Here is a 26,228-nt window from a genome sequence, read left to right on the forward strand (position 1 = left end):
TAATTGCTAAATTTTGTATCTTTAAAAGTCAATATGTTAAAACCAATAAATGAAAGTTATCTAGTTAACTAGATTTCAACATTTATTTCAGTATCATCTACATTTTTTTAGCAATTACCAACTAAATAAACCACAAAATAAATTTACCAAAGGCGCTTCTTATTAAAACTAAGAATTTTAAGTAATAAAAAGTAATGATTTTGTTTGTATGTATTTACTTATCCTAATTTAAGCAAAATTTTTCTATTTTCCACATGCTATAACTTTTGACACGTAAAAATTCATTATTACTGCAAGCAAAGTTCTACGGCAGCACTACTAATTCTTATTTTCCATTAGTCATATCCCATCATCGCCCAAGTGTTGTGCTGTCATTCTTGAAAAATTTTTATGCATTTAGTTAAAAAGTAAATTTTTTCTATTCTATTTATAATTGAATTTAAGCACAAAAATGGAACCTTATGATGTGATAGTTAATCAACCAGTTGTTATTGATAACGGATCTGGCGTTATTAAGGCTGGTTTCGCTGGTGACCATGTTCCAAAATGTCGCTTTCCAAATTACATTGGTAGACCGAAACATTTACGGGTTATGGCTGGTGCCTTGGAGGGTGATTTATTTGTGGGGCCAAAAGCTGAAGAACACAGAGGTTTGTTAAGTATCCGTTATCCAATGGAACATGGAATAGTTACCGATTGGAATGACATGGAGCGGATCTGGAACTACATTTATAGTAAAGATCAATTATCGACTTTTTCCGAAGAGCATCCAGTATTATTAACAGAAGCTCCTCTTAATCCTAGAAGAAATAGGGAAAAGGCTGCTGAAATATTTTTTGAAACTTTAAATGTGCCTGCTCTTTTTGTATCAATGCAAGCTGTTCTTAGTTTATATGCTACAGGGCGTGTTACAGGTGTAGTTTTAGATTCTGGTGATGGAGTTACACATGCTGTTCCTATATATGAAGGATTTGCAATGCCTCATAGCATTATGCGAGTCGATATAGCTGGACGGGACGTAACTCGCTATCTAAAAGCGTTAATAAGAAAAGAAGGTTTCAATTTCCGTACCACTGCCGAATTTGAAATAGTAAGATCGATAAAGGAAAAAGTTTGCTATTTGGCTAGTAACCCTCAAAAGGAAGAAAATATTGAAACAGAAAAATTCGCATATACATTACCAGATGGAAAAACATTAGAAATTGGTCCAGCAAGATTTCGTGCTCCTGAAGTATTATTTCGACCAGATTTACTTGGTGAAGAATGTGAGGGCATTCATGATGTACTTATATACTCTATTGAAAAATCTGATATGGATTTAAGAAAAATGTTGTATCAAAATATTGTGCTATCAGGAGGTTCTACTTTGTTTAAAGGCTTTGGTGATAGATTATTAGCAGAAATAAAAAAACATGGGCCAAAAGATTTGAAAATTAGGATTGCAGCACCACAAGAAAGGTAAAAAAAAATTACATCTTTGTATATTATTTATAAATATAAAATTTAATTTTAAGATTATATTCAACATGGATGGGAGGCTCTATTTTAGCATCTCTGGACACATTTAAAAAAATGTGGATTTCTAAGAGAGAATATGATGAAGAAGGGCATAGAGCAGTACATAGAAAGACATTTTAATTTTAAGTAAATTTTATTTTTTCTATTTCAAAATAATTTATATAACACAAAAAGAAAAAAAAACAATTTATATAATTAAAATAAAACAAAATAAAAATTATATATTTATTAACAAAACCTACTGATTTTTTTAGGTTAAAAACGCTTTCAATAGGAATTATATAGAAATTTTTACTTTGTATGTATTTATGTATAATATCAATAAATTCTCAATTTTTGTTATAAGCATAATCAAAATTTTCTACGTTGTTTAAATATTTTGAAGCTTGAATAAATTTTATTTTTGATAATTTCCGAGTTCACAAATTTACTATTTTTTTTTGTATTGATTTTAGGAAAAATAACGAAATATATATTATGTATCTCAATAAAGTAAATAAATTATATAAGTTTCTAAGATTTTAGAAAAAAAAAAACATTCAAAATATCAGCCAGTAATTAAAGTCGATTTACTTTGCTAAACAAATCAATGCTTTTTATTTTTACCTGCCCAAATTACCGTTTTTAATTACAGAGTACATGCATACTACAGAGTAGTATACAGCATATTTCGAGCTGAATGATCTGAGGTGTGTTAAAAATAAATCAGGAATGATGCAATATGAGTATGGGTTATGTTCACGGTTATGTTAATACATATTTGTTGACATTTTAGTAAGAATTCTTTTTTTTTCAAAACAATTAAAAAAATAAATATATATGTATCGTAATTTATAGTGTATTTATCTTTCCAAGCCAAAGAAAATTATACGAAATTTTTTTGATATCTATACCTATGTATATATGTAGAAAGTTTTGTTAATGTTTGAAATTACACATGTTTAATAAACCAGATTAAAAATTTATATAGGAAATTTTATCGATTTCTATGCATTATATGTCTTCTATTCCTTATTCTTTAAAATGTAAAACTTCGAAGTTAAAGGATAAATTCATAGCAAATTTTTAATATGCTAAGGTTAAAGGTACTTACATTAAACAATATTCTCTTAAGAAAATGCTTTGCCAAAAATTTAAATACGTTTGTTTTCAATATAATTTAAATTGAAATAAAAAATGCTATTAAAATTTTAATATACTCATTTTTATTTTATTATTTTGGTTTTACATTCATATAAATATACGTACTTTTATATATATAAGGATATATGTACATATATGTACATAATATTGAGAATAATAATCTCTAAAATCTAAAACTATAATCTAACACAATTAATTTTTATTTTCGCTTGAGTGAAAATAACATTATGTATGTACTTAATTAATTTAATGTTGTATAATATTATATAAACTTCTCAATTAAATTATTTTTAAAAACTCTAAAACTTTTTGTTTTTAAGGAGCAAAAGGAAGCTTTATGGATTTGTGAATTACTTCTATTTACACATCAATTACATCAAAAATTTTGCAATTGATCATTCAAATGATACAGAAAAAAAAACCTAGTTATTGAAACAAAAACTTTTACATTTTAATAAATTAATTTAATACATATGTGAATATAAACATAAGAGTTTTTGTCATAAAATTTTATTAATAAATATTGAGATAACATTAATAATTTGTTTCGAATAAAAAATTATAAAATAAAAGTGTTACTTTGATCATGAGAGCTACTGTTAAAATAAATGTAGTTACTTTATATAAATAACAAAAATAATTCAAATGCACTAAATTTATTCTTCTTTGTTTTACTTCCACTTTTGATATAAAACCTTCAACTAAATAAAAAATATTATTTTTTTGTTTTCACATTAAATTTACATGTATAAATTAATACCAAAATATTTATTTTCAGTTGATTCTTTCAATTTCCTTTAAATTTTAAACAGTAACTCTCCAATCATCATTTTTTACTATTTTATTATTATAATACAAGATTGTATTGTATGCATATTTTTTTCATAATATTATAAAATATATATATATATATATATATTGATCACGTTGAACTTTATACTTAAATATTTTTTAAATAGTTTTAATATAATTTAATGAAAAAAAATAGTAATTTTACGAATGCTTATTACTTTCATATGTAATTTTATTATATTTTTAATAACAATGTCTAAATAAATATCAATTTAGTTTCAATTCAAATTTGGCACAAATAATTGAATATAAATTAACGCAGAAATTTTTTCATAAATTACAGGACAAGATAAAAAACAAGAACAAATTTCAAACTCAAAAACAAAAGAGATTTGCAAAAATTTCGATAATTTCAATTACAAACATTTAATTTGATTTTTTTTTGTTTTATTCCAATATAACTTTTGAACATACTTAAAAACAGAACTTTTTAATACTTATGCTTTTCGCAATTACTAACAATATAATAACGAAAACTTTTACAATTTCTTATAACATGTTTTTAGTTCACTTTACATCTTTTTTCTTTTGACTTTCCATGATAAAAAGACACAAAAAATAATTACTTGAATATAAGAAGTATTTATGAAACTATATAATTATCCTCATATTGTAACAATACATTCGTGACACTAGTAATATTAATATGATTATTATTATAAAGCGTATTTTAAAGCAAAAACTTTTTAAACGATTTTAACGTACATATATTATATATAATAGATTTTTAAAATTAAAAAAATTCTAAATTTAAAATGAATATATAGAAAATTAAATAAATTAAATCGCATACTAATGAAAGTATTTTCTTAATTTGTGTAAAAAATATGCTGGATTAACAAAAACTCGTGACGAAAAAAACAAATAAGAAAATCTCAATCATAAAAAAATATCCTTCTTTTAACAAAGTTAATATAACTACACAATAAAATATTTCATTTAACTTGAAAAAATTGAACAAAAAAGAATCTTTTTTTATCAAATGTTACAAGTTTTACAAGTCTTTTTCTTCATTTTGCATCGATGCAGCTATTTCAGCAAATTTCGTTACATAATCAACACTCGATTCACTAATTACTGACAGGTTTGAGGAAATGTTTGATCTATCGATACTAGTTATATCTCGTCCATTATTAATTTCATCTAAATGTCCTAATAGACTACTTAAAGAATAATCATTGATATTTTCTTCCAGCCATTTTGAAGAATCTGAACTATTAACTTCACGTAATAATGATGCCGGACTCATTGGGGGAATACTGATAAAATTTTGCACATCATTTGTATTTTCTTCTAAGTATTTCGGAGTGTGTATTGGAGATGGTAATGTTAACTCCATTATTGGGGATAGATCAGGCATACTACCGATCGACAAATTAGTGTCACCTTTAATGAGCTTATCTTCGCTATCGCAGATTTCTGTTATTTTAAAATCTTTTAAATCATTTTCACTATCATTGCTATCAAATTTATTTCTTGTAGTTTCATCTATTTTGTCTTTAGATTGTTGCAAAGGTGATGTAAGTTTATTTGTAACATTTGAATGATCTGGAGGTATTTGTAAAATTTTCGTTGGAAACGAATTATTTATATTCTCACATTTTTCTGTATTTTTGTTTTGCGTAACCTGAGAAAACTTTTCCCCAACACAATTTGATTCAGGCAGTGGTTTTATATTTTTTTGTTTTAAACCTTCTTCAACTGTGTTCATTTTGAGGATATCATATCTTGGGCTTACTCCTGGTTGTACAGGTAAAACTCTCTGGACAAACAAATGCTGAGATTTTAATACACTTCCACCCCGAACCATTTTTGATTGCCTAGACCTATATGCATCTATTGAAAATACTGATTTTCGATATGGCACCAATGGTTGCCGAAAAACTGAATTTGATTTTGTTTCATTGTTACTAATCATATTGTTTTTATTTAAAACACTACGGTTAACAAGTTCATTTTCCAATCTAACTTTAGAAAATTTATCACAAGTATGACCACAATAACATGATTTTTTTTTCATTCTTTCACTAAGGTTAGCTATTACTAATAGTTGTTTTAATTTATCACTTAAACCACTTGAATGAATTTTATTTATTGCTTTTAATTGCTGCTCGTGTTCCTCTGGAGTATTATTGACAAACGATGCACCATTATATGACACTATTCCAGTACTAAATATAGTCTCATCTGATTGATGATTCACAATAGTAGAACTATTTGCGTTAGGTTTATTATCAAAATTTTCATTAGTCCAATAGTATTCAAAAATTAGTTTGGAATCGCTTCCAAATACAATATATAAATCACCTAAAATTATCATTTATTTTAAAAATATTGTTTTGTTTCTTGTTAACTAAAACCAATTTGTTTTTTTTTTTTTTGACTTACCCACTGTTATGTCATTTGCATTTGAAATGGTCCAGCCTTTTCGAACTCTTCGAATTATTTCTTCGTTAACCAACGGTCGTACATTACTCATATCCTTTTTCGAAATACTACTATCTTTCTTTTTTGATTTCTTAATTTTATTACTGCTTTGAGAATTGTTGTGATGAGTTGAGTTATTATTGCTGCTATTACTACTATTTACACTATTATTATTATTACTATTAAAGTTGCTGTCATTGGTAGGAACAGTAAGGGAACAGTTCATATTGTGGCTTACTGCGTTTAATGATGATGTCGATGATAAAGTTTTATCAATATTATTTACAGAAGTTGATAGATTTTCATGAGAGTTTGTCAATAGTGTTGATGTATGGCATTCTATATCACTATTACTATCTTGGCGTGAAAATTTTACATCACTGTCGTCATTACTATCGCATAAAAGTTCGCCAAAATCTTCCTGCAAATTATTTTCTTCCAATTCGTCACCAGAACTTATGGGTTTTAATTCATCTTTTACAGAGGTATTCAGGTTTTGAAGATTAATATTGGTTTCAGTTTTAACATCGGTTTTTATATGAGTCATATTTTGTTTTTGAATTGTGTTTTCCGCTACGTTTATGTTTAATTCATTTTGTTTTAACTTTTTCATTTCAGGACTTCTCTTTTCACAATTACTTTCACTACGGTGACGCTTCAAATGACTTTTTTCATTACAAAGAATTTCACCTCGAACTTTGGCGCCGATCCGTTCTTCGTATGAATTAAGACAAACATTAAAACTACTCAAAACTTCAGTTATACTCAATAATGGACGATGAATTACTGCTTCCGCCGTTGGCCTTAAACATATGAAAGGTTCACTAATATTAAGGTTTAAACAGTTTGAATCGTTTATTGATAAAAAATTGGTGTCTATATTATGTGTAGGTGCTTTGTTAGCAAATATATTTGGTAAATTAATTGATTGCTGTTGAAGTTTTGTTGCTTCAATAAGTAATTTTGTTTCCTTCGTGCGCCACTTATTTTGAAAAGTCTTTATGATATTAATCAATTTTTTCTGGAGAGGTACGCTTGTTCTTACTAAAGGATTTTGAGCCACACCCTGAACTTGTAAAAAAGAGGACATAGTTGCTGGTCGTAGTTGAACTTCAACTTTCGGTGGTAATTTGATATCCTCTAACCAATCTTCCAACTGATTCAATCTTCTTAAAGCTTTGCAGGAGGGTGTTTTAATTCGAATATTTTTACCTTTACTTCGTGCTATAGCATACCCTTTATATACTAAATCTTTTATTTTCATATAATTTTTTTCAGAGACGAACTGCAGTTTTCGTCTCATTTCCCCATAATTTATTAAGGCATATAATTCTTGAACTGGCTTTTTAACATCTGAAAATAGATTGACTATATAAAGTTGGAAAAAGAATGAGAAACTCAAGAAATTACCGTCTGAAAATTTTATATATTTTGATAGTTTGTGAAAAGTTTGATAATATAGAGTTCGTATTTGTTCTTTTGTTTTAAAGCATTGATCAGTTGGACATTTTCTTTTTAATTTCATATTTATGTAGTTTGTAATAGCTTCAAAGTCTTTTCCAAATTCGTTGATTGCGTCAAAAAAAAAATTGCGTTCTAGGTTACTCCAAACCACTTTATTCGGTTTGGTTTGCGATGGCGTCTTCTGCAAAGTTTTTTCTTCTTTCGCCTTAGTTTCACGCTCCGATAAAGGAGGAGTTGTTGGCCTAGCTGAATTTTCTTTCATTTTTTGTATAACACGCGCTGATGTCCTTACACCATGACAACTATCCATTATGACTGATCCCAAAAGTTCGGAAACCGATTCACCATTTTCCAATTTTATTTTATTTTCCATCATTGCTTTTAATTTATTGGCGGCAATATTAAACTGAGGACTTCTTCCTTGCATAGTAGAAATTGGTAAAGTTGTAGAAACAGTACCTCCAGAGGATTGAACTTCATCCTGACAGGAACTGGAATTTGATTCTTGCTTGATATTACCCGCCAATGAACTTGATGACGACGTTATAATTGCATCCATTATGGTGGATATACATATATTTATATTGCAATTATTAAGCTACCAATAGCTTAAGAAAGCTAAAAGAACAAGATTTTGATGTATTGTATAACAATTATTTGATTTAGTACGTGAAAAATTAGCCATTTATTATTTTATATTAAAAAATCTAAAACAATTTCACCAGCTCTTAATAATAAAATTCACAAAATGGCGACATTTTTTTCGCAATTTATTTTGTACGAAAACACTATAAATTTTTAATTTTTATCACATCTTCAATAGAAATTAAATTTCTTACCACAGTTAAGCTTAAACAGTACATTTATCATATTTAAAAATAGTAAACCGCTTATAAAATTACAAATTTAAAATTATCAAAATAAATATTTCACTTTTTTGTTTTGATATTTGTAAGTTGTTTCGTTAAATGTCATTAATCTTTTGAAGAGTTTGGCTGCAAAAAAAACATAAATAAACTCTAGTCTGCAATTCTGTAAATAGGAAAAGTTTTCCACAACGGTAAAAATGGAAGCGTTTAAAAGTTTTATTGATTTCCAATTGAAATTTAATTTTTATTTTAACGTCTGTCATTAATTATAATTAGTGGAAAGCAGTTAGGTATCTTAAATGAAATAATAATAATGTATTTACATTTTAAATAGCCAATACTAGCTTTTATTATGTTATTTATAATATTCCCTCACTTCTATAATATAAAGTCAAGCGCTGATTGTAAATTATAAAACTGAATAAATTCACTACTTTGCCCAATTTGAAACTAAATCATACATCTTGTGCGTAAATTGATGTTCCTAAAACTTCTGTATAATTTCTATTCTTTTCGAAATTCGATTCACACCATCCTTTTACTGCAACTCAAAGTGGAATGTACCGCTTTGTAGCAAATGTCGAACCAAGTTTTGTTTGTAAAAATATGTTTTGCAAATGTGCTACTAGAGGATTGCAGTTTGGTTAATATTTGAAATCTGGAAAGAACAGAGAATCCTTTTACCTTCACATAAAAAAGAAAAGTTGGGAAGTGCAGCTGATATAGGGCAACTGGCTAATTTCTAGTATAAGGCACGTAAATTTAAAAATTTTGCTTAGCTTCTATACCGAAGAATACAATATGGGGGAGTGGAGCCACAAGAAAGGGGATACTAATCTGCTTAAATAAGAAGATTGGCTGCCAACCATGAAAGTATAATTTAAGTTAATCATTTATACTCGATACTAGGAAACGATTTCAAACATTAGAATCGGGTTTGCAGGTCATCCAGTTATTTGAGTATGTGGAGCTCTCTTTTTCGGGTAAATGGTTGGATTTATCATAACAACTTGGAAGATTGTTTGAACTACGAGGAGTTAAGTGGGGGAAGTTATAGTTTAAGCTATTTTGCATCAAAATATGTGAGTTTACAGCCTAATACAATTTTTTATATGAATATTCAAAATAACGTATGTAATCGATTTTTGATACGATAAAAAACAACTTACGAATATATCAAAATTACGAATTAATCAATAAATAAATTACATTTAAACAACATGTAAAATTGTAAGAAGTATTACAATTTTACATTTTACTACTTACTACTTACAATAAATTAGAGATAGTAATTGAAGAATTGCAAAAAAAAATAAAAAAGCAGTTCTTATGATAAAAATTGTACTTATCCATAACATTGTGCATTCCTTACATCAAGATAGAAAATGTATTCACGTATGGGTGTAATCTAAAATATTTACTTAAAGAAGATATATTACTTGAAGTTTATTTATTTAAGCGTTAAATTTTTTAGCTATAGAACTTATCTGAGGATTTGGCCACTTCTTGTTTTCTCAACAAATTCAATTTAAAATAAAAAATACTTTTATAGCTTCAAAGCAAGTGTTTGTTCTAAATATAAGAGTATTTAAAAGAACGTTTCTTTTAAATCAACATTATGTACAATTATGTGGATTTTTTTGTTATATTTATTTTACGCTTGATTTTAATATATTTGTTTAATCTGATGATTTTAATAGGATAAGTTTGAGCTTTGATAAGAGATATAAGCCTGTTTTCTTTTTTTCTTAAAATCTGAATACTTGAAGACAAAAACTTCACTCAGTTTACCTTTAGTGTAATTTGGTGTAAGAGTATTTTTCGAATTTTTTGTTTAACTATGTTAGTGCGCAAATATGAAGGTATATATTCCTTATATACAAAAATTAAAGATAACAAAAACAAGTAAAAGTAAAGAAATTTCTTAATTTTAATTTCGGATTTTTTCATGTTTGTGTTTTGTATTTTTGTTTTTCCCATTATTCTTAAAAACTAAAAACTTCACATTTTTCACAAAAAATATAATAAATTAAAATTTAAAAATAATCTAATTAAGTTTTATGAAGTCGGCCTTATTCTAAAGAGAAGAAATATAATTAAAAATTAAAATTAATATGTAAGACTACATTTAAAAATACGACTTTAAATTATAATTATAACCTTTTTTAATAACAAAATTTATTAATTATTTTCTTATGCTTAAAATATATTTAATTAATTTCGATTATTTCGATTTTTTTCTTTACATAGGTTTGCATATATGTATGTACATTATTGTACATTATTGTACACATTTTTTTATATTTCGATTTAATTATAGTTATTTAATTTTATTTTAATCTCATCTATAATTTAGTGCATTTGGTTTGCAATTACCATTACAATTTACAACAGACCAAATCCAATCTACATAATTAGGTACTTTGGTATATATTCCAAATTTATTACGTTTAGCACAACCATCGCCAAAACTTGTTATGCCAAATATTGTCCATGGATGATTTGGTTTTGTTCCATCACGGCATAACAATGGTCCTCCAGAATCACCAGCACAGGTATCAATACGACCACGTTTATGACCGGCACAAAACATATTATTTGTTATTGTATAATCTTTATATACATTTTTGCAATTTTCCATTGGTATTATTGGAACGTCAGCTTGATGTAATACACTTGTACCAGCTTGATCACGATTACGTCTTTTACCCCATCCAATTACAGTACACTGAATGTTTTTTGGTAATCTTTGATAAGGTTTAGGTAAACATGAATAGCTTATATATGTTGTTGAATTAACCGGTCTTGGTAATCTAAATTTAAATAATTAATTTTTAATTAAAATTCAAATAATCTAAATTTTCTTTTATTTATACCGTAACAGAGCAATATCACTATCAACTGTTTTTTTGTCATAATTTGGATGCTTGAAACTTCTGACAACACGATATTCGATTTCTGTACCATCATTAAAATCTAAATTATGTTCACCAATACGAACATGTAAAACTTTGCGTACACAATGTGCTGCAGTGATTACCCACTGAGGCGCTATTAATGTGCCACCACAAAATGCCTCCTATGTGATTGAATAAAGAAATATACGAGTATATTATACAAATTTTTACTATTGTTAAATGTTGTAAATATGTTTTTCTTACCTTAAACCTATTGAATATTACTACTTGCCATGGCCATTCACCTTTTCTCGATGCTTTGCCGCCAATTATTTTTAGCATATTGTACATATTTCTTCGATTATTTTTTATTGGTGCTAAACCACATTTTAATTTCATTGGTTGATATTCTGGTCCACGGTATCCTTTACCACTAATTATGTAATCATTGAAAACTGAATTTTGGCTTGCTACATCCTTTCGACTTGATGCCATCGGTCTTAAATCATATGGGCTTGTTCTTTGCCCTTGAGCTTGAAGCCATTGCTGACAAAAACTGCCTTCTGTATAACAATAAGCGATTTCTCGTAAAACTTCCCTGCCACAAATATCACGTATTCGACATTTTCTAGTTAAGGAAAAAAAATTTGTTGATTAATTGCAACTTTTTTTAATTTTGTGGACGTAAATGAATCTTTACGCTTTTGATATTTTATTCAAAACTCACTTATATCGCCGTGTTGTACATTTTGTTGAACATTTTGACCATTCACTCCATTTTGAATATGCTCTTTTGTGTTTTGGAGGCGGCTCGTACACAGCTTTTTCTTGAGGAACCCTTGTCATATTTAATGACTGATCATATTCATTATCAAAATCTATGTCATCGTATTCAAAGCTGGTTGGCACTTCTTGTTCATCATATTCGGTGTTTGTATTTGATAACGGAGGATTCTTTAAATTTTTCGTTTCGTTTTTATTTTTTGTGTTGTAACTTTTTTTTGAATTCCTTGGCCAAAAGTGGTCATCACTTCTTCGCCATTGTTCTTTACGTATTGATTTGATAATTTTTCTATTATAAATTGAATCAACATCAAAATCATGTTGATCTTTATCATCATCTTCATTACTTTCATCGCTGTTATCATTGTTATTTTCTTCACTACTGCCATAATTGTCTTGATTGTGAAATTTTTTGTTTCTATTTTTCCGTTTCTTCCTTTTATCTGGTTTACGTCTTTTAATTATGAAAAAATCAGCTTCATCATCAAAATTGCTGTTAGTGCCACTGCCTAACGGGGATCTGCTTTTTTTGTTTTCATCAATTTCTTCGTATACAGGTAACCAATAATGTGGTTTTTGTTTTGTTGTTATTCGATTGTGATGATGTAGGTTTGTTTTTTCTTCATTACTATGAAGTGTAATATCACGAAAAGTTGTTTTAGATTTTTCTTGAGTCTCTAGCTGTAAATTTGGTCGGAATATATCTGTATGACGCTTATGGCATTTTTTTCTGCAATATAAAAATTAAAAGTTTTTTAAAATTTTTTTACTGAGTGAGGATCATAAAAATATTTGCAATAATACACAATTGAAAAAAAACTTACTTTGAACATAATTGTTCTTCGATATGCTTTGTATAACCGCATTTTCGTTTAACTTTACAATATCTTTCCCGACGTTTCTTACACGAACTATCGCAAATACCCCATGCTGTCCAAGGTGTGAATAGCGGCCCTGTTTTATGCCGGCCACTCCATCTGTTTGGATGTCTTGCATGGGAAAAAATATGAAATGTCCTGTCTGTATCTAAATCTAATACATCCTTTCTTGTTCTATTTTGATCTGGGTCAAGAGATTCATGTATTGTTTTTAATATTTTTGTTTTGGCATCTTGAACTTGTGTTGTCTGTAAAGTAAAAGATAAAAAGTTTTTAATAACTAATAGGATAACATGTAACTATTGCGCATTTTGTTACCCACGACTATTTGATTTAATATTAATGCATGTATGCAGGTTTCAATAATTTTAGTGTCTAAATTGAATTTAACTTATTTTATTAGGTGGTATTATAAAATGATCATAGTTTCCTATTTATAATATTATAATGTCTGGGCTAAATTATGCTGTTATGTTATAATGTTGAAAAACAAAGAAAATGCTTAATATTGTAATTGTATTAGTTTTTGAAGCATTTATAAAATGTTTTACAAAATATATGTATGTATGCATGTAATCCGGGAAACAAAAAAACTGCAGTTATCATCTTATTACCGAAATAATTCATTCGTCGAATTTGATATCGATAAAAAATTTTACAATAAATATAAAATATTTATGCGAAAATTATTTAATTTTCAAAATTGTTATGTTGACAAACTAGTGCAATATTTTTTCAGAAAATTTTATTTATACTGCTTAAAATACTTACGTAAGTACTGACATACACACATTTGTATTATGTTTGAAATTAATTAATGTAAATTTTCATACTTGAATTTTATTATCATGTTGCAAAAACTTGTAAAATTCAAATATTTAAAAATTGCAATATGATATTGACTTCGTGAGTTTTCTGAATCAAACGAAATTTTTCAGTATTTTTATTATTTTGAAATTTGATATCAAATACAAGAAAATTCGGAAATAAAATTTATATGAAAAGTGAAAACGCCAAAAAATGGCACACAAATACATAAAAGACCTTAAAAACATACATACAAATACTCATATACATATACATAGGTACTCATAAATTTTTGTTTTTACTCGTAATTGGAGCATTTTTTTAAATTTTTTTAAAATGCTAATTTTGTAGAAAAAAATAAACCAAACAAAATAAAATATTTCAATTCAGATCCGTAAAATAGATTAGGGTGAAGAACAATAAGTCATAAAATTTTCATTCATAGCGATTCGATTTTCATTCACGAGTTTTTTTTTATACATAGCTGTTTCTGCTCTTTTAATTCTATATTTTTTATCTTTTTGGTTTTAATTTTTAATTTTTTTTTATAATTTTTCAGTTCTTTATGCTAGATGACGTCACGGCCGTTTATTGACAATGACAAGGTCATGGTATTTTTACTGGAATAGCATTTTATCCGTCATATTATTTTCTAATATAACTGTGAATGTATAATGTATGTATGTATAGTAAACAAAATGTATGAATGGTTTTGGAAGTTTTTAAGTTTTCTTTCTATTTCTGAATTACATTATTTTACTACATACTTATGCATACATACATAAGTACATGACAATGTACATAAAAGCACTTTATAATTAACGGGTTACCTGTCCCTAAAACGCGGTCTGTAGGGTCTTGAAAAATTCCACGTTTTAGGAAATCGCGTTGTAGGAGACTTCAACTTCAAAATTCGAAATTTCAGTAAGAGAAATATTTCGAAAAATAGTTCATATTTCGAAAAATTAAAATTTTAATTGTATTTTTTATAAATCCAGCGGAAAAGAAACCTTATTTTGTATACATATATAGGCTTAAATCTGAATTGTATTCAATGTAAGTATTATTATTATATAATTATGTAAAATAATTTAATTTATTAATTAACAAAAAATTTGTATATATAGGCTTAAATCTGAATTGTATTCAATGTAAGTATTATTATTATATAATTATGTAAAATAATTTAATTTATTAATTAACAAAAAATTTATCACTTGCTTAATTGTATACAAGTATTTATTAAAAGTGTTATATGCATTTTATTATTTTATTTTATTATGCAAAAATTGCACAATATTTGCTTGGTTCATTCATATTTCATTGTACTTTATGTTGTAGATATTTAATAAATTTTAAGAACAGCATCAATATAGTATTTTAATAATAAATAAAATTATTATTGTCCAAATTAAAATTTAAGTTTCTTAACAAATATTACATAAGTTTTGCAACATTTACACGGACACACAAAAAATGTGGAATAAACAATAAATTTTTTTACTTTGTTAATAAATTTTGATAAACTTTTGAAAATAAAACATGATATTTTTGATAATAGGGTGCCTATTAAATTTTATTTATCTGTTGAATTATACTGAGTAGGCCCTACAATATACTATGAGAATTGAACTATTAATGAATCATTTTCAAACAAAAATAAAATTATTTTTTTATATTGTCAATTAATCATTCTTCCTCCTCCATCTCTCGAATGCGCTTAATTTAAAGAAAACTGAAATCGTCTGTGTCATGAAAACTCTTTTTTCTTTTTCTTTTAATTCCTTAATGTATAGCAACGTTTTAGATTGTCATCACATTTTCATAAAGGTCAGTCGTATTTAATTTGCCACATGATAAAAGTTTATTTATTTAAATCTTTTTTCGAAATATCAAAAAGACACTTAAACAAAGACCCATGCTTTTTATACCTATATAATTTTTTTTATTTGAAAACAACAAAGGTAAACAATTTGTTTTAATATCGTCAACACTGTCATCATAATGTAAATTCCTCTCAAAAATAAATTTAATTTTCTTCTATGTTTTGCCTTATTAGTTTTTTTTTAATTTTCTTAGTGAATTTCTCTGGATTGCTTTTATTGCATCTAAATTATAAAAGAAACTTTGGAAAATATTTTTGAAATTTTTGAAATATATTTTAAAATTGTTTTTATTCATAAATAAAATTTCTTCTACTTGTGAAGAGCATTAAATGCAAGGGTGTTATGGTATTTACTTTCCATTCATAATATGATTTTAGAAATTGTGAAAAAGTTTATTTTATTCTAACTTTAGCACATCGGAATTGTAACGAAATTTTTATATTAAAAGTATTCGTCATCCTAAAAATTGTATGTGATAGCTCTTGAATCTCAGTCCTTGAGTTGACATTTGAAGCTGAAAACATAAACCTTCAATTTATGCTTTCATCTATTTTTTTTTTTTGAATATAGTGAGCTGGTTATATTTACAAAATTTTTCCAGCATGTGCGATAAATTAAAAGGTTCATAAATCCGAATAAACCAATGGTTTATTAATTGTACACTATTTCCTTTGATTCGTATTTTACATAATACCAAAATTATATTCTGAAGAAATCATCCTTGCATGCTTTTAGCTACCGTAAATTTATTATTTTCATAGAAATTGCCATTTCGTTATTATGATACTTGCTTATTGCTGTTTGACTTTAGAAGAAGAAATTTACTATTTTTCTCTATTTGAGAAATCAGAAAAAATTTTAAGGTTTTAATACAATAAATTATTTAAAATAGCACATTTAGCGTTTTAATAAGCCATTACTATTTTAGAAAAGGAGTAAGTGAGTATCAGCTAAGTAAGTAAGTTGATACTTTCATCAAAGTGTCAACTAAAAAACAACTTTTAGTTAGTAATTAAAATTTAGCTATGATCATCGGTTCGAATATTTTTAGAGAAATTAGTCGAATATCAACATGTTCACATAAACATAAAGATAACAAAGATAAATATAAAACATTTTATTTTGTTGCTTAAAATTCATATTGTTATTAACTGCTGAATCTACAAATATGGAATTTTTGCTATTATATTTAGAATAAATAAAGAAACTAATGAGTAAGCAATTAATATTAATTTACGTTTTACATTTTATGTACATATTGTGAATATATGTGTGTAAATGTAAATTGTTGTAATATTATAAATAAAAGTCCACTATAACGCATTCAAGTGTTTCTATTGAAGTTATTGAATTTTGAATGAAAATTTTCACCGTTATGCAAAAATCAAAAATATTTTTTAAACATTTCAAGTTATATGCAGGCATTATTAATACATAGCAATTTTACACAATCAACATTTAAAGACTATAATTTTTTCAATATGACCATCAGTAAATATAAAAATATCAGGAGTGCAACACAATGTGCTGAACCCATCAGTAACATTCACTGTTATTATATTATGTGACCCAACGTTCAAACCTTACAACGTTTAGTTCATAAAATGTCTGTTCCTCACTTAGTGTACATTTTAATCACTTTACTATGGTATGGTCAGATTTTTAAATGGAATGAAGTTTGATGAAACCAATAGTTTTACAAAGAAACATTTCTCCCTCGAACTATGGAAAATACTCTTTAAAAAGCATTCTACTTCATTATTTAAATTACTTTTATTCATATACCAAAATATATTGGTTAATTGTATATATTTAGGATGAAGAAAAAAATTGAAAAAAGCGTTCACTACTAGTTAAATTGCAATTTTGGAAATATAAGGCGCGGAAAATTCAAATTTTACTGACTTTGACAACCGACTACTTGGAAGGGAGTAGAGGTGGAAAAAAAATTTCTATTAATGAAATAAATTTTGTATTTGTGTCTAAAATTAGTGACTAAAATTTTAGACTTGTTTTGTCCTTTTAATGTTCAATTGTGTCGTATTGCGGCATATCGTTACCTTTTTGGTTTTGATGTATCGAAATCTAGAAAGTGTTTGCGGTTTTGTTAAATAAATAGTCTAAAAATGACATTTTTAAATGGCATTTGCCATTTAAAAATGTCATTTTTAGACTATAATGACTTAATGTCTAAATATATCCGTTATTTGCCAACTAATTATGTAATGTTAAGTATCTTAAAGTTATTCTGCCCAAAGGATACTGCGTATTAAGTATTTTTTTTTGTTTAATTTTATTTAAGATCCATTCTCTACATAAAATTTAAGAATGAAAATAAGAAAAAAAACCATAATTTAAAATGTCATGTTGTTGGCGGTGACGAGTCTATCTGTTGAGTATTACGAGTATATGCCTTTCTTACTGAATGCTTTCAACGTAGAACTAAACAAGAAAAAAATTTGCTAAGGGGAAGGTAAATTATAATTTTTTATTTTTCTGTTATTAACGCGTATCTTTTTAATTTTTTAGCATTTTATAGTATAAGCAAAATAAGTGTATATGTATATGTACAAACATATTTTGGCAGCAAGCCGAACCGATAACTAATGGGCTTCAGTTCCTTTTTGTTTCTGTTTTTATTCTATTTGTTGGAATTTGTACAATATTATTTTTCATTTTTCGTTTTTATCATTTATTTGATGAGATTATTTTTGTTTTCTTTATGTCTTGTCTTATTAACCACTAAAATTATATAATCTTTGATTATAGGGGGCGGTAAGAAATTTTATATTGAATATTTGTTTTGTTTTCTTTTCTTACATTTATTTTGGTAATGTTAACGTCATAAGAATACCTAAGAAAAGTTCAAAATTTTGTTTTGTTGCTTTTGATTTTGGGAAGAGGAAAAAAAGGAAATTATTTATTGTAGGCGCCAATTTGTGTAAATCAACAAAAGTTAATCAATTTACGCGAATAAAGTTTAGTTAATTTTAGAATGTTTAAGAACATGTATGTAAACACACATAAATAAAAATGATTTTCTTTCGTTTTCATGGAAATTTAAGAGCATGAATGAACAATGAATGTATGGCATAAAAAAAATTCAATATGCTTGCAGATAATGCACGACGTACAACAATCTTTCATGTTTCCTAACAACGATATTTGAATAGGTATATAAAATGTAATCATTTTAACATTATAAATATTTTGCAACATAATCATTTTTTCCTTCCATATTATTAATATGTTATTAAAAATGGTTGTGTACGAAATTAAAAAATTAAATTTAATAATTTTTCTTTTAAACAATTCACGTATAGATAAAAATCTATGTATGTATGTATGTATATGTATTTTAGAATAAATCTAGATAATTTGATAATTATAATAAAAATTAAAATGCCAGAGGTAAATGTGAACACCGATTAATATGTTTATGCATTTATAAATATAAAAGCATTTTTTGATAAACGTGCATACACATATAAAGTAAAAAATTAAGTTTAAGTGTCGCCCACAAAAATTTATTTAATTGTAGTTTAATAAAAACATTGAATTTATGCATTTATAATAAACTTACATACACATTATTTAAGAACTGTTTAGATTCCAAATTAAATTTTGAAATTTCAGAAAGAATTTTCTGAACTGATTATACTAAAGTGATTGATTTGAACTTATGTTAAGGAATTTTCGAAATGATTTTTGGAGTTGTAGCAAAATTATAGCAAGAACAAAAATATTACACATAGTACTTCTTGCAGACAATTGCAATGCTAGACACTTCTCGCTTGTTTTTTATAAAAGCTTAGATTATTCACTATAATGTTGTACAGCTATAGAAAAGTGATTTCATAGTCATTTGGCATATAAGTTTTCGTTCTTTTAAAGTTTATTTGGCAAATATTTCTGCGTACACAAAATTTTCGAAATTACATTTTTATTAAAACTTTATTTATCATTGTATTTTTTCAAAATTTTAATACAAAGACCATTGCTGCCCCTGTTAAGCTTGCTTGCATATAAAATTCCGGATTAGTAACTGTGCCTAAGTCACAGTTTTATGTGCAGAAACAGTCTTCTATCTCTAAAATTGTAAATTTTTGATTTATAAATTATACATCTGTACATGTATCGTTTAGTTTAATTAATAATTTTGTTTATAAAACGCACCTTAACACTTACGTCATACTTTTACTTTAAAAATTTTTCACTCACAATATTTCTAAAATAATCAAGAAAATGAATTTTATTTTAAGGGTATATTTGAATATTACACATATGTTTGTAGAATTATGTGCAGATACAAAATATATATAAGAATACAATGTATGTATGTATGTAAAAAATTAAATTATGTAATCGTTCTAATGTATAGAAGAAATCATTGCTAATTTTCTTTTATTTTACCGGTTGCCGGTATTTATTTAAGAAAAAATAATTATTGTTTGCTTTCAGATTATGAATTTTAAAAATTTATTTACTAACAAATTTTTTAATGTTTATTTAGACACAGAAACAATTTTGTGTTTTTTTTTATTATTCTTAAATTCAAAGTTAATCTTTAAAAATTATTAAAAATGTTCATAATAAATTTGTTAGATTATTATAAAGAGAATAAATATTTTAGACATTAAGTATAATATTTGTTTCCCTATTGTTGGTCAATTGATTTTATATGTACTTACACTATGTGCTCGGATTATTGAAAATGTATTTAATTAAAATTTATCAGATTAAAAAAGATTTCTATGGTTTCATACTTTCGTACCGTACTAATTTTGCCACAAAATTAATAGAATAATTGAAAAAAATAAAATAATTCAAGTTTTTTAATTACATTTGAATTGAATTTAAAAATTTTAAATGAATCGTAATAACCAGAGCTAAAGTACAGAGCAATTTATAGTAATAGTTTCACTTTATATAAAGAATAAGATCTTTTATATTATACTAATAAGCCAACTTTAAAGCAAACTATTTAAAAATAATCTAGGGTTTATCCACACCTATAAAACAATACGCGTTTTATGTAATATTGGATTAGAGATTATTATATTAAAAAAGAGATTTAATTAAGTGATGTTTAATGCTTCCATATATTATTACATGGAAGCATTAACCATCACGTAATATGTAAATAAATTGGAGCCGAAACTTAAAATATGTACCAACATTAATGTATTTATAATAAAATTTTTGAATTTATTTATTCTTTTATAATCAAAAAAAGAAATATTGTTTAGTTTCCAAATAAGTTTTGTGATTAAATTAAATTTGAAGTTGTTTAAATATAGATTTTGGTAGAGACCAAAAATATAAATGCTAAATAAAATTTTTTCACACTTTCCAAACATAGTCTTATTGATAACTTAATTTGTTGTTTAAAACAAAAGGTGAAAAGTAATTTCATTTATATTAAAGGTGTTCCATTCATAAATTTTACTTAAGATGACATCGATTATTTTAATTTTATAATATTTAAATTAACAGTAAAATGGTTGGTAAAAATTATTATATAAATTGCAAAATTTTTCTCATTAATGAATTAAATTATTTAATTTTAGTTCCATAATTGGAATTCTTTTGGATATTATTGGAATATTTATATATAATGATAAAACTTCAGACTGAGATACAAAAATGCATTATAGGTTGAGGTGTATAACATTTTTTATAATATAAATTTTTAGTTTTTGGCATTCATCATTGTTTAGTAATAGTTAAATTTCTGTTATCTGCTAAACACAAAGAATTATACAGACATTTAGCAGAAGGAAATTAAAAAAAGTAAAAATTTTTTAATTTATACGTAGGCAGTTCCTCTAGTAGACACAAAATTACGATAATCTTTTATAATAAACTAATTTACAGACTTTGCAATTGTTTGAAAAAAAGAACCATATCGGATAAAACCACATTCTATTGTTGCATTCTTTTGGAATGAGAGCATAAATTAAAAGAAGGGTTAATAATATTGGCCCAATTCTACGGCTACTTGTATTTCTAAAAACTTAAAATAAATTTAATTATAATTTTTCAACAAATCTGAATTGTATTTGTTGACAAATTTGATCTGGTCTAATCTGTTAATTTTTCGCTTTTTTTAGAAATTTGAAAAAACTTTCGGTTTCGGAGATACTTTGCTGACATACTTTGGACAAAATCAACTGTTTATCCAAAGTATGTATGCAAACTTTTAAAATATAAAGATTCAACAAGTACACATTTTGTAAGATAAAAATAATGTTAAGAATTTGAAAAAAATTTGTTTAAGATGAGTTTGCCATTTTACCTTGGCTATTTTGTCAATGACATAAATATCGCGATAAAAGAAGCAAATCATTCGTTTTATATACATTATTGCTGAATTTCGAAATTATTTACGGTTTCAGTCCAAAAACAAGTAATAGATCACTTTCTCTTAAAAAGATCAATTCCTATGTAAAAATTACATCCTTCTGTGTAGGGTGAACAAGTTTTGTAAGCAGACAAAGTTTTTGAAGAAGAAGGCGGTTCAACGGCAGAAAAAAGCGGTAAGACATAACTAAACTCATTATACCCGTACGAACGTATGTTCGAAGGGTATACTAAATTTGCCTTACCGTTTGTAACGCTAAGAAATAACGGTCTTAGATATAGACTCAAGTGTATGTTTTTGATCAGCGTCAAATTCTGAGTTGATTTAGCTTTGTCTGTCCGTCCGTCCGTCCGTCCGTCCGTCCGTCCGTCCGTCCGTCTGTCCGTCCGTCCCAACGATAACTCAAAAACTAATTGAGCTAAGTTCACCAAATTTTCACAAATGATTTATTATAGTAAGTGCCAGAACCCTATTTAAATTGGACATGATCGGGGTACCGGTTCGGGTAGCTGCCATACAACTTCAAAATTTATTTGGCTATATCTCAGAAACTATAGCAGTTGTGGTATTGAAATTTCACACAAACGAATATATTAGTAGGGCCAATGTGTCTCACAAAAGCCGTTGAAATTACTTGGCTCCTTCTGGTACCTGCCATACAACTCCAAAAGTTATTTGCTTATATCTCAGAAACTACGTAAGCTATGGTATTGAAATTTCACACAAACAAATATATTAGTAGGGCCAATATGTCTCACAAAAGTCGTTGAAATTACTTGGCTCCTTCTGGTACCTGCCATACAACTCCAAAAGTTATTTGGCTATATCTCAGAAACTATATAAGCTATGGTATTGAAATTTCACACAAACGAATATATTAGTAGGGCCAATATGTCCCATAAAAGTCGTTGAAATTACTTGGCTCCTTCTGGTACCTGCCATACAACTCCAAAAGTTATTTGGCTATATCTCAGAAACTATATAAGCTATGGTATTGAAATTTCACACAAACGAATATATTAGTAGGGCCAATATGTCCCATAAAAGTCGATGAAATTACTTGGCTCCTTCTGGTACCTGCCATACAACTTCAAAAGTTATTTGGCTATACTTCAGAAACTATAAAAGTTATGGTATTGAAATTTCATACAAACGAATATATTAGTAGGGCCAATGTGTATGATAAAATTCGTTAAAATTTCTTTGCTCGTTCTGGTAATTGCCGTACAACTTAAATAGTAGCTTGGCACTACCAGTATTTTGAAAAACCCACAGTACTGAAATTTTGCATAAATTAATATGGTAATACGGCAACTTAAAGTCATAGTCTGTCCCATAGTCAGTTATGGCATCTTTATTCGCATATAGGATAACAAATTCGTACGGGTATCACAGAGTTGACAAGGTCAACTCTATTTTTTTTCTCGTTTTTTTTTTAAATTTTGTTTGAAAGGTGTTTAAAATCAAACGATGCAAAAATAATTTTTTTTTAATATTTTAAAAACTATTCACAAGCCCAACTTCAATAAAATAATAGCGATTTTGAAAGAAACTATAACTTGAACCCCGAATTATTTTTAAGAATTCTAGTCAATTATACTCGTATATATGTACATTTTATGTATTTTTCAAAAATAATTTTTAGTTAAATTATTGTCTTAGTTGATGCAAATTTGATTGATGCGATCATTCCTATATAATTTCTATGTAATACACATGTATGTGTACATGTATATAATGTACAAGCATATGCCAAAACATATCTAATTAAAATTTCTGATTGCATAGGTTTTTACCCGAAGAAAAATTATCACAAGAACAAGAAAAATTAATTGTTAAAAAAATTTCCTACTTTAAATATTTCAGTAAAACTTTATTTACTTTTATGATATTTTTTCAGACAATTTACTTACATTTGTAGTACAATATGTAAAACAAATACCGAAGCCATTGTATATATCTTAAACTTATATACGTCTGTACATTGTGAAAAAAATAAAAAGTAAAAATGGCAAAAAAATAAAATCAATATATACTATTGACCTCGAATATATTAGGCCAATCTAAAAATAATTATGTATGCAGATATATGAAAATGTATATGTATGTACATATATGTTTATTAAAATTCAAACAATTATATGTAGGTATTCAATTTGATTGAACATTGATTATTTCGAAAATTGTAAGTGATGTGGATGATATTTTGGCATAAAAAGATTTAAATGCCTACAAATTAACTATAAAAAATGTAAAATTAAATATCAAATATATTAAATTTAGAATTAAGTAATTATAGATAATTTAAATTAAACTACTTAAATTAAACACAGACACATTTTTAAATATCATTGTTGCCAGATGACTTGAATCGTATGATTTTCTTTTAAAAATGTTCAAAATTGTGCAAAAATAAATTTATTGTTTGGAATTTCTTGTATAAATGAAATGTAGTGTGTAAAATTAATAACACATGTTGACAAAATAAATAAGAAGAAGTTGTTTTATGATTATGCGGCGTTTTATATACATATGCTGCAGATAATGTTATAGGTGTAGACCAGTATTTCTGATGCAAAACATAAAATTTTCACAAATTAACACCCTTATTTTTGTATTCAAAGTATATTCCATTTAAAATTCGCCCTTATGGATGTCTCTACGTGTATGCAGCTACATTTTTAGTTGAAATAATTTATTATTGGTTATATTAATAAGTATAGGCTAAACTAATAATATTACAGTTCAAGTTCATAGTTTGTTTTAAAAAACCCGAAAATTGACTGAAAATATGATTGCATTGACAAAAAAATATCTCTAGAAAATATTTTGCATGTGATATATTGTAGAGCAAATTTAATTTTGAAGCACGCTAATCTTTTTCATGGAAGCACCTTTTAACTTGTTTTGATTGATTTATGTCTGCTGCAAATATAACCGAACGCTTTAAAAAATTAAATAGAAATTCGTTATTATCCAACAAATAATTTATGTGCAACAAATAACCACTCAATATTTGTTGCACATAAATTGGAAAAAAAAACGATAATTTATAAAATTTCATTAGACATTATCCCTATAAGGTTTAAGATTTTTTATTTTTCAACAATAACACTCATTATTATTTTCAACCCAAATTGCAAACTAAATTGCAAAATGAATATGGATAATTTTTAATTAATTTTTTCGTTGAAAATTAATCCTAAAGAAAAACTTTCAAAAAGTTGTGTATGTCGTATAGATGTTATACTAAAATTAATTTTTAAACTGTTCATTGAAATCTATTTAAAAATTTTGGGCTTAAACCACAACAATTTGCCTGTTAAGAAACTAAAGATTTATCTAAAAAACATCACTTGTTTTGTTTGAAACATCACTCCTTCTGAAACACCCTTCACGTATCAAAATATTTTTTTATAGCTTCTAATTATGCTGGCTTATTATTACTATGAATGGAATGCAAAAGAATAGTAGCCTTAAATATGATTGTAACAAAATCAGCATGCTACAATAAAATTAACTGAACTAGTTCTTACATCATGCTGGCATCTTTGATTTGTGAATTATTTAATGATAGCTAATACTAGCGAATAATATTCTCACTATAGAGTTTACTATGCAAATGTACAAACGAATATAAGCATGTATGTGTATGTATTTATATTAACAATTAAACTAAGTAAAATTCTTTCACTGTTAGAATTTGTTGATGAAAAAAATCTTTCTTTTTGTGATTTTATCACAATAGAAAATTATTTTTCCAGTACATCAACCAAATATCTCATGTGGAGTTTACTAAGTGCTTGTACATCATATATAGCGCTTAGCCTGCAGTGTTTTATATGCGCATGTTGCACGCATATTATAAACTACATTGTTGTAAACAAACAAAATAATAATATGCGTGATCGTGTTACAATAAATAATAGCGGCCACTTAAATAACAAATAATCGATTATTTACTTACAGAATGTTTTTTTAGTGATTCATTCATATTGTAAGCAGTTTTCCTTTTTTTATTTTTTTTATTACAAATTTTCCCACACGCGTTTTCACTTTGTCAGAATAATTTTTTTTTCCTGGATATTGAATTGTCTTGTTGTACATTTGTAGGCGGTTGATATTTTGTTTATGGTTTTGTATGTAATAAAAATCTGTATTTTATTTGTGCATACTGTTCTATAATTTCAATATGAATCAGTTGTTTGATATTACCGTACTATATGGTAATATTCGTTTTAATTTAAGTAGATTTTTTCAACTTGTTCAAGTTCAAAATTCATTTTTAGTGCATTGCAATTTTTTATGACAGAACAAGACAATTTTTGTTTAATTTTTAC

General features: G+C 26.2%; 3 protein-coding genes across 3 annotated transcripts; 1 reads left to right on the top strand and 2 right to left on the bottom strand.

Moving 5' to 3' along the window:
* Positions 1–352: 352 nt before the first annotated feature.
* Positions 353–1,928, top strand: LOC129606009 (actin-related protein 1). The gene is made up of 2 exons (XM_055516055.1): positions 353–1,458; positions 1,515–1,928. The coding sequence occupies exons 1-2, from the start codon at positions 452–454 to the stop codon at positions 1,636–1,638; spliced, it is 1,131 nt and encodes a 376-aa protein (XP_055372030.1). The 5' UTR covers positions 353–451; the 3' UTR covers positions 1,639–1,928.
* Positions 1,929–4,507: 2,579 nt separating this feature from the next.
* Positions 4,508–8,374, bottom strand: LOC129605982 (protein cramped-like). The gene is made up of 4 exons (XM_055516024.1): positions 8,244–8,374; positions 7,351–8,022; positions 5,902–7,293; positions 4,508–5,820 (listed from the first exon to the last, which is right to left on the bottom strand). Exons 2-4 carry the CDS (start codon positions 7,961–7,963, stop codon positions 4,508–4,510), a joined length of 3,318 nt encoding a protein of 1,105 aa, XP_055371999.1. The 5' UTR covers positions 7,964–8,022; positions 8,244–8,374.
* Positions 8,375–10,602: 2,228 nt separating this feature from the next.
* LOC129605984 (uncharacterized) lies at positions 10,603–25,882 on the bottom strand. The gene is made up of 6 exons (XM_055516025.1): positions 25,856–25,882; positions 12,778–13,079; positions 11,898–12,683; positions 11,435–11,798; positions 11,150–11,352; positions 10,603–11,086 (listed from the first exon to the last, which is right to left on the bottom strand). Exons 1-6 carry the CDS (start codon positions 25,880–25,882, stop codon positions 10,615–10,617), a joined length of 2,154 nt encoding a protein of 717 aa, XP_055372000.1. The 3' UTR covers positions 10,603–10,614.
* Between the last annotated feature and the right edge of the window lie 346 nt (positions 25,883–26,228).

The sequence above is a fragment of the Condylostylus longicornis genome, unplaced genomic scaffold, assembly GCF_029603195.1.
Source record: "Condylostylus longicornis isolate FDR11 unplaced genomic scaffold, ASM2960319v2 ptg000016l, whole genome shotgun sequence".
NCBI classification, from domain to species: domain Eukaryota; kingdom Metazoa; phylum Arthropoda; class Insecta; order Diptera; family Dolichopodidae; genus Condylostylus; species Condylostylus longicornis.